The following is a 12,704-nucleotide window of genomic DNA, read 5'->3' on the forward strand; positions in this document are numbered from 1 at the left end:
CGCCATTGTTACGGAAATCGATACACATCTGTCAAAATAAGGCGACGAAAGTCGCTGAAAATTGCCAAAATGACTTGTGATTTGCCATGTGTTTCTTACATGGCACTTTACATTATATCTATGCATATTGTGAACAGCAATTCGCGTAGCTCTACAGGCTCCAACCACTGGAAACTGAACCCCATAGAAGGGAAAGTTGTGCAGGCATCGGACGAAATGACAGTCCGAGGTACGAATCAAGACGAGGATGCTCTAATGGATATTTTGACCAACAAGATTTATGAAAATGGAGAATGGAGAGTTGAAACAAAAGTAGATAAGAAACTGTCGTGTAATTCCCCGTCATGTGATACTGGATCGTCAGATACAACGGGGTATGAAACGTTTTCTGTTCAATTGTCCTATTTTCGTTCATGGATCCAAACAAATATGTGAATGAACCTGGATTATTTTGGAATGAAAAGACGGAGAATTTAAGTGTGACAATAATAATTTTGATTGATATAAACGGATTTTATTTTAGATATTTTTCTTCTATTCTTGCAATGAAAATTCTGTGAAGTCACTGACTTGTCATAAATATGACATGTTAGAAGTCAGTGTCAGTGAGTTTCCTTTGACAGCTATTATGGGATGTGAATTACTATAAGGGTAACACTATTTTTCGGGGCATTATCATTTGCAGAAGCCCGAGGTCTTCCATTAACGGCCCGACGAAGAAAAATATCATTCCAGTTATTATAGCTAAAATGGATGGAATCTGTTATCAAATAAAAAGAAACAACAATATCGGTTTTGAAACATTTACTGCAATCAACAGGGGGCACGGGTGGCCCAGTAGTCTAAGGCGCCACGATTCGCTGAGCAGAGTTGTGCCCCTTGGGCACGCCAGAAACCTATGATTGTGAGTTCGAATCCCGATTATGTTTCTAGGTTTGTCAGCACCCTACCCGTGCTTGTGGGTTTCACCGAAGTGGTTAACGTCTGAGACCTGCATCACTTCGGGCTTTCCTCCCACATTAAGCCTACACGCCGCGATATAACTGGAACTGTTAAAAGTGGTGTTAAACCCAACTCGCTCACACTACTGCAATCAACAAGAATGTCACTGACCCACTTTTACAAATATGGAAAGGTCATAGAACAAACCAGATGACGTCACTATTCAACGTCGACGTCACCTATCCCTATCCTATGACGCCACCTAACAACGGGCGTGATAATGGCCCGTCATCAAGCAATATGAAGGCATTATCGAGTTACAGTGGCCCGCTGATTTCTGATAACATGCAGGCGGTTTAATGATAATTCTATCCATTTTAGCTATAATAGATGTCAACTCGAGTTTATTGAGCTGTTATAAAACAAGGTATGAAATAATTGTAATTTCTTAGTGTGCATTGTACATGCTATGCCATTGCTATTAGGGCTGGGACGGGTAACTCGGGTATCCGGGTCGGGTGGGTACTGAGTAGGACCTGGGTACCCACAGGACTACCCGAACCTGTAGTTAATCACGTGATATATTGTTTAATGCCAAAAATGATCTAGAACTAAATGTCACTAATGTTCGCATTTTTTTCTGACTATGCACACATTCCTTCTGATTTTTCATATGGTTGAATAAAGATATAACCTAATTCAACTTCAGTGTATGAATGACCAGATTGTTAATTACGTGTATCTAAATACGATTTGTCAGGGCAATGCTAAAAATGTTCCCAATCGGACATTTTAAGAAATCTCCTGAGACCTTCAGTGGGTACCCGGGTAGGGTCGGGTAATAGGGGGCTGGGTACGCGGGTAGTAAATTTGGACTCGTCCCAGCCCTATTTGCTATACTAACTGCCACTGACACTCTATAGCTGTGTAAAGAATTCAGGTCTTAAATGGACATTATTTGTGTTTTTTCAGTATAGAGAAAAAAATTCCTGCGAAAAGAAAAAAATTAACATGTGGGAAGGCAGTAAACACTACACAATATGACCACCTGCGGGGAATAGCTAACAGGAAGGAACATAACCATATACCTGAGCCAGAAGTGGCCATGATATTCAAAAAGAAGGGCAGTCGGACATCAGAGGTGGATGTTAATGATCTAGAGGAACGTTTATGGAAATCCAAAAAAGAGGTAAGCAAACATTGTGTCCCATCCGTGATTCAAACCCACACTCTCAGAGTAAGGCACATAATCGCCATCACACAGTCAGCAATCTAACCCACTCAGCCACTGAGGCTTACACAAAAATGAAAGTCTGACAACCGGATGGGACTCAACCCATAAAGGTACTGGAATTTGTACTTTACTTAGAAAGTCTTATCCCAAATGTAACATTTGTTAATTCAACCACTTACTAAATGGCATTGTGGGGTGCAGGCTTAAACGGTCACCTCAGCAAAACTTCATCGATTTCTCTGACGAAAACGGCACCGCATTTGGAGAAAACGGCTACTATGTGTCGGGCGATAACAGCACCTCTACTTCTAAGAACGATTAGAATGATTTATGTAGTATTATATCTTCTTCACGTTTAAAAATATTGGCCCATGTACCACCGAACATTGTGATAGTTGCTGACTCATCTAATTTCTCAATAACGGGCCACAGAAAGACCTGTACCACATACACAGTGGTCCACTGGTCACAGTTATCACAGGATACAGCATGTTGATTTCTTCTGACATTCTTCTCGCATGCAACACATCGAAAGGCCATTGTGAATAATTGTGATCTGACATCAACATGTTTCAGCTTGACATTGAGTTCAATTGAGTAAAGGTACTTATAACTTAAGCTTCAAAGCGTATAGTGTTTTCACAATAAGTTACCTGCACCTCCCAATCAGAGTTGGCGAGTAAATTGGAGTAGGGGGCTAATTTTTAAGGTAAACTTGTTGTAACATTTCACAATCAATTATTTGTGTTTGTAAGAGTTGATGTGAGTTTAATTTCATGTAAATTCAAAGCATGTTATGTTTTCACAATAAGTTGAGTTGCCTATAGGCTTAGTTGGAATATGGTTGGAGTAGAGACACATTTCTAATGTTAACTTGTTTAACATTTCTCAATTATTGGTGTTTGTAAGTTACCAATGTAAGTTTAATTTCATTTATTTGAGCCAGGTAACAAAAATATTAGGTGCCGTTTTCGCAAGGTAATAGAAGCCATTTTCGCCGGAGGCGAGGTGACGTTTTCACCCAGTGACGTTTTACTGAGGTGCTGTTTCAGCTAACTTCTCATTCTCATAGCTCGCAGCAGGTGCAGGCTGCAGGCACCGAGTTTTCGGGCGTAAATGGCACCTCAATTGGCCTAAACTGTACAAAATGGCTACTAATTGTTAGGCGAAAATGGCACCTCTGTTTTAAATAGTGATAAGAACGATTTATGTAGTGGTATATATGCTTTATTTACATGCTTAATTATATTATGTTGTAGTATATATGTTTTCCTTGGGAGGGGACACGGTCTGTTATCCGCAGAAACATTCATGTAATGTCGGCTGCCAACAGAAAGGAGAGATATATATGAAATATCTATAAAATTACTATCTATTGCCTACTTACTAAACTATGTATTAAATATATATAGTATACCTTTAGTCCAATATCTTGACATTCTGCCAGACTCGGTTGCAGCTTGACAGTGAGTGAATTTGAGTAAAGGTAATAAAAGCATGTCATGTTTTCACAATAAGTTTATTTGCGCCTCCCAACCAATTGGCAAGGTTGGGAAGAGAGCCGATTTCAAATGTAAACTTGTTTTTAAGGCGATTAACAATTCCCAATTATATGTGTTTACAAATGACCATGTGATTTAAATTTCATTAATTTTACCATGTTTATTTCAAAGCATGTAATGCTTTCACAATAATTTTAGTTGCACCTCCCAATTAGAGTCAGCAAATAAATTTGAGTAGAGGCTAGTTTCTAATCATGTCTAATCAATGTATTGTAAACTTGTTTTTTTACATTTCACAATTATTTGTTATTTCAAATGACCATGTGAGTTCTATTTCATGTATTTCAGGACCAAGGTTAAAAAAAATGAGGCTCTGTTTTGACAACTTTTTTTTGTGTGGAAGCCTAAGTGGCTGTTTGGGTTAGATAGCTGATTTTGTGTGCTTGGGATTAAGTCCTCACTCTGGGACTGTGAGAGTGTGGGTTCGAATCCCGGATGGGACTTATAGAATTTGTACTATGTTAAGAAAGTATTATCCCAAATGTGATGTTTGCTACGACTGAAATCAGGACAGAGTGCTTACAATTAATGACCTGACCTGACTGGTTTGTAGAGTATTTTCAGACTTATTGCAGACTTGTGCATATAACAACATTGACTCACTAATGTTGATTGATTATTGCCTGCTGATCTTGATACCTTAAAATGTTGCTAAATGAATCTTTCTTCTTTTCAGAAGCCAAATTCTGTACAAGTTTTCAACCAGATTGGAAATTTTTGGAGAATTAAGGGCAACACACAACTCTCCATTGAATGTTTTCGTAAAGCATTATCGTTATCACCAAACAACGCTGATGTTTTGTTGAATCTCGCCCGAGTTCTTTTTAACCTTCAATACCTTGACGATGCCATTTTCCTGACAAGGAGATCCCTCGTCATGCAGAGCCCTGAACAGAACTCTTGGTTACAACATTTCACATTAGGCGAGATTTTAAAAGCATATGGCCATTACCAGGAAGCCACCCTACACTTCGGTCATGCTTTAGAACTAAATCCTGGATTCCAACCGGCACAGGCTCATCTGCGGGAGATGGAAGGAGCACCCAGCCCTTCAGTCACCCAGTACACCCTGTTCATTATACTATTCCTAGTGCTTGGGGTACTCTTTGGGGTCATAACATCTATCGAAGCAAATTTTGACGATTGTGCTGAAGTTGTTAAAACACAGCGCCATTTCAACAGAGCAATGGCGATGAGGTCCATCAAGCTCGGCATCAACCCGCGACTAATACGGATGAGGAAACTGAACTGCTGAGATCATTTGCGCCCGTGTGTATTGGGAGATTTGGAGTGTATCTGTTGCCATGGTGATGGAAACACTGTTGTCCGGGGCACATTGCTGCATGTTAGGGTAGAGGACATTTTGCGGTTCTGTATGAAGTATTTGGTATATACATATTATAGGAAAATACATTCAAAGCATGGTTTGATATGTATGCTGGTGGAACAAAATGGGAATCAACTTAAGAAAATACTTATTTGTCTGACTTGATTGACTAAACATGCCAACCAATGAATATCCGGGGTAGTCTTGGTCTTCAGGAAACCATGCTTGCTGTAAAAGGCTACTATGCTTGTTGTAACAGGCGACTAACAGGATCAGGTGGTCAGGCTTGTTGGCATGGTTGACACATGTCATCGTATCTCAGTTGCGTAGATCGATGCTCATGATATCAATCACTGGATTTTCGGTCCAGACTCGATTATTTACACACCGCTAATGGGCTATCACTGTGAGAAGCTTGCTCTCTTGTGAAACAAAGACGACCCGTGAAGATCCAGTTAAGAATAGGTCTTCAGCAACCCATGCTTGCCGTAAGAGGCGACTATGCTTGTTGGAAAAGGCAACTAGCGGGATAAGGTGGCCAGGCTGGTATTTATCCCAAAGATTGCAGCAACTGTCATTAAATTCCCAGACTCTTCTTTTCAATTCATGTTAATATAGTTATTAAATATTGGGGTTGTGGTCGGGTAGTCTAGTGGTTAAAGCGTTTGCTCGTCACGCTGAAGACCTGGGTTCGAACCCTGACATGGGTACAATGTATGAAGACTATTTCTGGTGTTCCCTGCCGTGATATTGCTGGAATATTGCTAAAAGCAACGTAAAACCATACTCACTCACTATTGAATATTGGCCTTGTAGAGACTAGTACCTGATGTAAATACATTGGAAAAATACAATTGGAAGTATGAAAGAAGGACTTTAGAAAGTCTCAAAATTGAGCAAAATAAAATTTCTCTTAACTTGCCTGCCAGGGAACTGAGTTTGGATTCCAAGATAAACTTGGATTCAGATTTTATAACCTTGTTTCATTATTTAGATTTATTTGTAAAATGTATGAGTAAATCATGCAACCCTAACAAAATTAATGTAAACAATCACCCATCTTTGTCCCGATGTACCCCTATTTGCCCAGGTGATGGTGAGCATGGTATGGATTTGGTGACCTAGAACTTGTTATTTGGGTTATGGCTTTTGGTACTCCAGCCCATACTTAGGCATGTCCTGATGAACTCTGACCATAGAACTCTTGCAGGACCTTAGTTGTGTTTAACTATTGCAATAGTGAAGAAGACAATAGTAGTCCCTAATTTCACACAGGAACATTAATTACAATTCCTAGTCTGGATACAGATGCGAGATTTGACCTTGCTAGCCCCTCTCTCTCTCTCTCTCTCTCTCTCTCTCTCTCTCTCTCTCTCTCTCTCTCTCTCTCTCTCTCTCTCTTTCACTCAGACAAATAAATATTTTCTTTTATAAGTTGTGCAGTTAGTGTGTAGCATGTTGGTTATAGTAAGAACTGACTTGATAAAAATATTAGTGATGAAGATATTGATCTCTGATCAATATATAGAGATATTTTAGATAACAACACAATGTAGAAATCCAAAGTATCAAATTTGTCATTCTGTACATCTATTTAAAACAGATTTGTGATTTAAGGGACCATGTGAATTTTAGGATACATGTCTCATTTTGGGAAAGGAAACTTATCTAGTCAACTGATTGTCATGACAACTGTTCAGACTGCAGATGTGTACAATTATTTGAAATGAGGAAGAAGATTGTTTATTTAGTACCTGAACTCACTTCCTCAAACTAATTGTGCTAAATATTTCAGGAAGATTTTTGTGGGTCATTCATCCATAAACCATTTTGTTACCAAACAACATGAAAGGATTTTGTTTGTCAGTTTACCATGGGTCAATGTATAATGGTTACAATATGGCTTTACAGTAACCAGGTAACCATGGTAACAAGGCCACAGTAAAGTGTTATTTTGATTTTCATTTTAAGCGATGACAGTTTATTGTCCAAGTTGACACAATTTGTTGTAGAGAGTTAATCCCCCTGGCTTGATCGGTTGGTGGAGGTGGGTTTGTTCTCAGAATGCCAATATTATCATCTTCGGTTTTATACTCCCTGATGTAGACTGACATTAGTCTCTGAAATGAATATATTTTACAGAAAAAAATCGTTAAATAATGGTTATACAATATAATAAAAAGGAGCCCATATACTGTCGTCATTTTCAGATGCTGATGCTAAACACTAGTGACAGCTAGAGATTGACTGATTATTACAAGCTCTGTGCTCACTTGTAAATTCAGCAGATTTGTACAGACCCTGATACTGCCGTAAGCTAGACTTGCCAAACATTATAGACTTGCATGGGCTGTATTGGATATGTTTGTTTCAGGGTCTGTATGGCAGACCAATCTCATTTAAATCGCTATCCCTAAACAAAGATCTGAGGACATCCCATTACGGGTCACGTCAGAACGACCTTTCATCCAACCAATCAGAGCGTCGCTTACCAGATCATGAAAGTGACAGTCGGAATGTGTTTTCTAATCATGCAACAATGACAAATTAACACGGGGTATTCCGGACGACAGTTGAGGGTTTTATGATTATATCCATACAATCTAGGACATCTATAAGCCATTCCAGAATGTCCTTGTCAGTTTTAGAAATTTTAACATGTTTAATCGAGAATACACCAAATTATGTTTTGAAGCGTAGTTGCCAGTTTGAAACTTGTGTCCTAAAGCTCAAGAAAGCTGCCTTCTGATTGGCCAATGTTTGTTTCTTGTCAGTCATTTGATTGGTCGATCTAAATTTGCGAAAGGTCGTTCTGACATGACCGGTAATGGGATGTCCTCAGATCTTTGGTTAGCGGTAGCGAAAACTAAAATCTGATTTTAATGAGATTGTATGGCAGACTAACCCTGCTGTTCAAAGCAGGATTAAATCCAACTGAATTGATACAAGTATTTATGTAGGTTACTTTGAGGAGTTATCGTGAACCGCCATCAAACTGAAGGCATAATCTCAAATTTGTTACGGCTCAAATATACAGTTATGCCAAAATCACATTGTTACCCATATTATTTTCCAAATATTCCTACCCGGTAATTAAGGTGGCCAGTATTAAACCCCAGTATCAAACAGCAGCGTTGAAGTCATGTCTTTAGATTCACTTTTGTTTATTCTGCGTATACGTTTATGTGACCATGGTAACAATGACCTGTGTCCACTGTAAGATTTTACAGTGCTCTAAAGAAATATTTTTGTACTAAAAAATGTTATGAGGCCTAATCAAGGGTAGATAACTCCTCACAGGCAATGTTTTAAGATTGTTTTATTTTTGTTTTCGCCTTAGTCATTGGAATATATGTTAAACTATAATTATGTTTCATCGTTTTCAGTATTTTTCTTTAACGTGTTTAATCTAAAGTCCGAGCATGTGGAGATCTGGTTAAGCTTCTTTTCTTCAAGGGGCGGTGGGGTAGCCTAGTGGTTAATGTGTCTGCTCATCACACCAAAGACCCGGGTTCGATTCCCCAAATGGGTACAATGTGTGAAGCCAAGTTCAGGTAGCATCTGCCATGATTATGCTGGAATATTGCTAAAAGCGGCATAAAACCATACTCACTCATTTCTTCAATCAGAAAGTATGTTAATTAAGGTGTAAGATATCAGCAATTGTTGTAGTAGACTGGAGCTGTAACCACACACTGAAGTGTTGCATTGCAGACCATTTATTAAAATAAATTATTAAGGGTTGATTTTATGAACATTGTTGAGCATGTCTCCTTATGAGTTATCTTGTGAAAATCTGGAAGCATAGGTCATTACCCATAACATTTAGTTACGTTACTGAACTGAAAGGAACTGTACACTAGTTGGATTTAACTCATGATGTCTAACCCTGTATAAAGCTGTTGGCGACTTCACTGACATTGTTTAATATTGTGTTTATATGGTCCTACAAACATACCCCTGTCCAAACTTTATGGGGTCCTTGTCTTACCCTTATGTGAGGGGTGGTCGGGTAGCCATGTGGTTAAAGCATTCGCTTGTTACACTGAAGACCCAGGATCGATTCCCGACATGGGTACAATGTGTGAAGCCCATTTCTGGTATATTGCTAAAAGCAGCGTAAAACCATCCTCACTCACTTACAATTTTTAAAAAAACTGAAGACTTAGGGGTTCCCTGGGTTCTAATAAGGAAGCACACGTCAAGGATGTCGGAACCCACTTAAAATCATTGAATATTGTTCCTTAACATAAGAATTGGTATTTTGAATCATATTGTCACCTTATTAACTTAATATTGTGTAACAAATTGTGTCGTTACTGTCCTCAATAGGGTTATCAGTCCCATTTGGAGTACCGGGTATGATATGTCTTAAAAAACTGCTGTTTTCTTATAGAACTCAATTTAACTCATTGTTTATTGGTCAGGGTTCATAATTGCACAACTAGTCGCATTAACCTCATATTTGCCACCCATGAGAGAGACATCAAACTCATTGACTGGTTTTCGAGCATTTTCCTTGAGTGCACCATGACTATAGGATGTTTCTAAGAGAAAGTATTATTATTAACTTCAAGACACAACGAAGCCATTTGACATTATTAATTCGTTACACTGATGTCTTGCAATCTTTTACTCTTGGTCTAGCCCTAATATGAGTACAGGCATAAAAGTCTTGAAAAAGTGCTTTCTAAGGGTTTTCAGTTCAACCTTTCAAGTTCAACTGAGCATTTCAAACGATTATTAATTAAATTTAGGACTTGATCTGTTGACTTTCTAGTGTCTGGTTAACAAAACAATCATGGTTTTAAAAAGTCAGTTTTCTCCGTGACACAAGCCTCAGATATCACTAGTGTGTCAGAAAAAGCCCTTGATTCTTGGTAGGGGCACATGTCGCCAAGTCATCCAAGAGCTACAAATCACTATGCAGAGTTGCTTACCTTGGACATGCCAGGAACCTATGATTTGGGTTGAAATGTAGGTTCACCCCGATTTATTTCTTGGTTTGTCTGCACCATACCTGTGCTTGTGAGTTTCACCAAGGTCTGATTTGTGTGTTTTCCTCCGGAATTAAGCTGACACGTGAAATAACAGGAATACTGTGCAAAAAAGTCACTCTGTGTGTTTAATTTTTGTTTAACGCCACACTCAGCAATATTCCAGCTATATGAAGGCGATCTGTAAATAATTAAGTCTGGACTAGACGATCCAGTGATTGACATCATGATCATCGATCCATGCAATTGAGATAGGATGATGTGCATCAACCAAGTCAGCGAGCCTGACCACCCAATCCCGTTAGTCGCCTCTTACGACAAGCATAGTTGCCATTTACTGCAAGCATGGGTTGCTGAAGACCTATTCTAACCCGGATATTCACAGGTCAGCACTCACTCAATCACTCAACATGCTCGAGAATCATTCAACTACTTTGTTGGTTTCAGTAAATCTCAGTCATATCAGCTGGTAATGGGAAAGATTGTCTTTTAAGTAGCAGTAGGTTTGTTTCAAGACTTCCCCTAATGCCTGTATGAATTAATTAGATAATCATCAATTTGACATGGGAAAATGCGTTTTTTCTTTTCTTTTCTTTTCTTTTCATTTTGACACACATTACATCAATACTGAGTTTCATGATAAAAGCACAATCTAAATGAGGTGTGAGGTTTCGGAATGAGGGTGGCGGAGATGATGACTTCTGATGAACCTACACTGGCCCAAGGGGTGTGACAGCATGGGGTCACAGAGTGGAAGCATTGTATCATTGCAGGTGGTATCAGCTCGTGGGAGACAGATTTATAATGGCTGCATGCTATATAAAATCATATTGTTTAGGTTTTTCTATTAAACATGTCATGCGCACCTGAGTGAAATCTTAATAATCCAGAAACCTTGTTTTCCAGACAATTCCTGTTAGGGCCATCTTCATGAACATAACAGACATGTCTCCGAACTTTTGTTCATTGTTGGTTATTTCTGAGATATACCAATCAAACCAAGTTAAGGACCACCTGATTCTTTCATGTTTATATAGTTAATCATAAGCATAACAATATTAATATGAAAGTGTCTGGTGGCCATTGACTTCTTTTGAGTGGTACTGAAGATTCTGCTGGGAAAGGTAGTGTCTGGATTAATAGGGTTTCAGTGTATTCAGTGTGCATGAATATATTAGACGTGCGAAACTGATAGATATATATCATGATATATGGGTCCAATTGGTGAAATAAATAAGTTCACCAAAATATTCCCCTTCACCTCGTGCCAGACTCTGTGATTTTATGGTTTGCAGATGTTTGCTTACTATATCAACCAATTTTGCTTAAATGAAATTAAAACTATTTGAGTTATATTTTCTGATTTTAGCTTTCGGCTCTTGGATGGTCAAATCTGTAAACTGAAAAGAAAAGTGCTGCCTTGGCTATCATGTTACATTATGATGATATTTAAGTATTTGTCTTTAGTGGTGCCACTTGCTGCATCTCATGTTTTGAGATATGGTTTGTGTGGCGCCTCACTCTGTATTGCCAAGATTGTTACTTTATTCAACATGTATAGCATGAATAAGATTTATTATGTTACAGTGGAAAAAGTCAGTTGAGAAAACACAAAATGTGTTGCAGTTTCATTTGTAAAGCCTAGATTATTGGTTGAAAATTTATGGCCAGTAGCCATAAATTCTGGGTTTGACATTTATTTTCATACAATTATAAAATATATTTTATTGAGAAAATGACATTGAACTAGGACAACTATGTTGTCTTCCTTTTATCTGTGATTTGCACTGTCAGTATAAATCAAAACAAGAATGACAATTTTCATGTTAGGGGATTTCATGTTAAGAATCAAATATTCAACTATCTACATGTGGTTGCACTTGTACATTTACTGCTCAAAAGAAGTTAAGGACCAGCTGTTTTTTTAATATTACTGTAGCATGACAGATTAACTATAGTAATATGAAAGATTCAGGTGGTCCTTAACTTATTCTAAGTAGTATATATAAACTTAATGAATAAAAGCAGACTCGTTGGTTCTTACAGGAATTTTGAAAGGTACTATATTCAAATCCAAATGTGCTCCAAGATGTAGTTGATCTACACAGGGGTCGCATGCAGATGACCATCTTCCCGGTAATGTTAATGCCAAAGTAATATCTCCACTGTTATACATTGGGTATGTCTTCACTTGGTAGAAGCCATTCTGTTACACACGTCATGTATACCAACCTGTGTATCTTACATTATCTTGCATTCAAAGATAAATATGTTGAAAGTTGTTTCTCTTTCTTTGTTATTATTCCATGATGTTTGTTTGTTTGTTAAACGCCACACTCGGCAATATTCCACCAAAATGACGGGGTCCGTAAATAATTGAGTCTGGTCCAGACAATCCAGTGATTGGCATCATGAGCATGGGAAATAGAGGAAAAACAACCTGATCATTAAAAGTGAGGGGCATTTATTTTCCCTTGACCCCCTTATCAGCCGAATAGTGACTATGCTTGTCGTAAGAGGCGTAACGGGATGGGTAGTCAAGCTTGCTAGGTCAATGCTCCACCCTTGAAGATCCGGGTTAGAATAGGTCTTCAGCAACCCATGCTTGCCGTTAAAGGTGATGATGCTTGTCGTAAGAGGCG

At 38.4% G+C, this 12,704-nt stretch overlaps 1 protein-coding gene across 1 annotated transcript; it reads left to right on the top strand.

Annotated features, from left to right (window-relative positions):
* On the top strand, positions 1 to 12,331 carry LOC139470812 (UDP-N-acetylglucosamine--peptide N-acetylglucosaminyltransferase-like). Its single transcript, XM_071253107.1, has 3 exons — positions 1 to 374; positions 1,915 to 2,131; positions 4,415 to 12,331. Exons 1-3 carry the CDS (start codon positions 70 to 72, stop codon positions 4,991 to 4,993), a joined length of 1,101 nt encoding a protein of 366 aa, XP_071109208.1. The 5' UTR covers positions 1 to 69; the 3' UTR covers positions 4,994 to 12,331.
* The last annotated feature ends 373 nt before the right edge of the window (positions 12,332 to 12,704 follow it).

Source organism: Haliotis cracherodii, unplaced genomic scaffold, assembly GCF_022045235.1.
Source record: "Haliotis cracherodii isolate W230 unplaced genomic scaffold, xgHalCrac1.p SCAF_21, whole genome shotgun sequence".
In the NCBI taxonomy this organism is placed as follows: Eukaryota; Metazoa; Mollusca; class Gastropoda; order Lepetellida; family Haliotidae; genus Haliotis; species Haliotis cracherodii.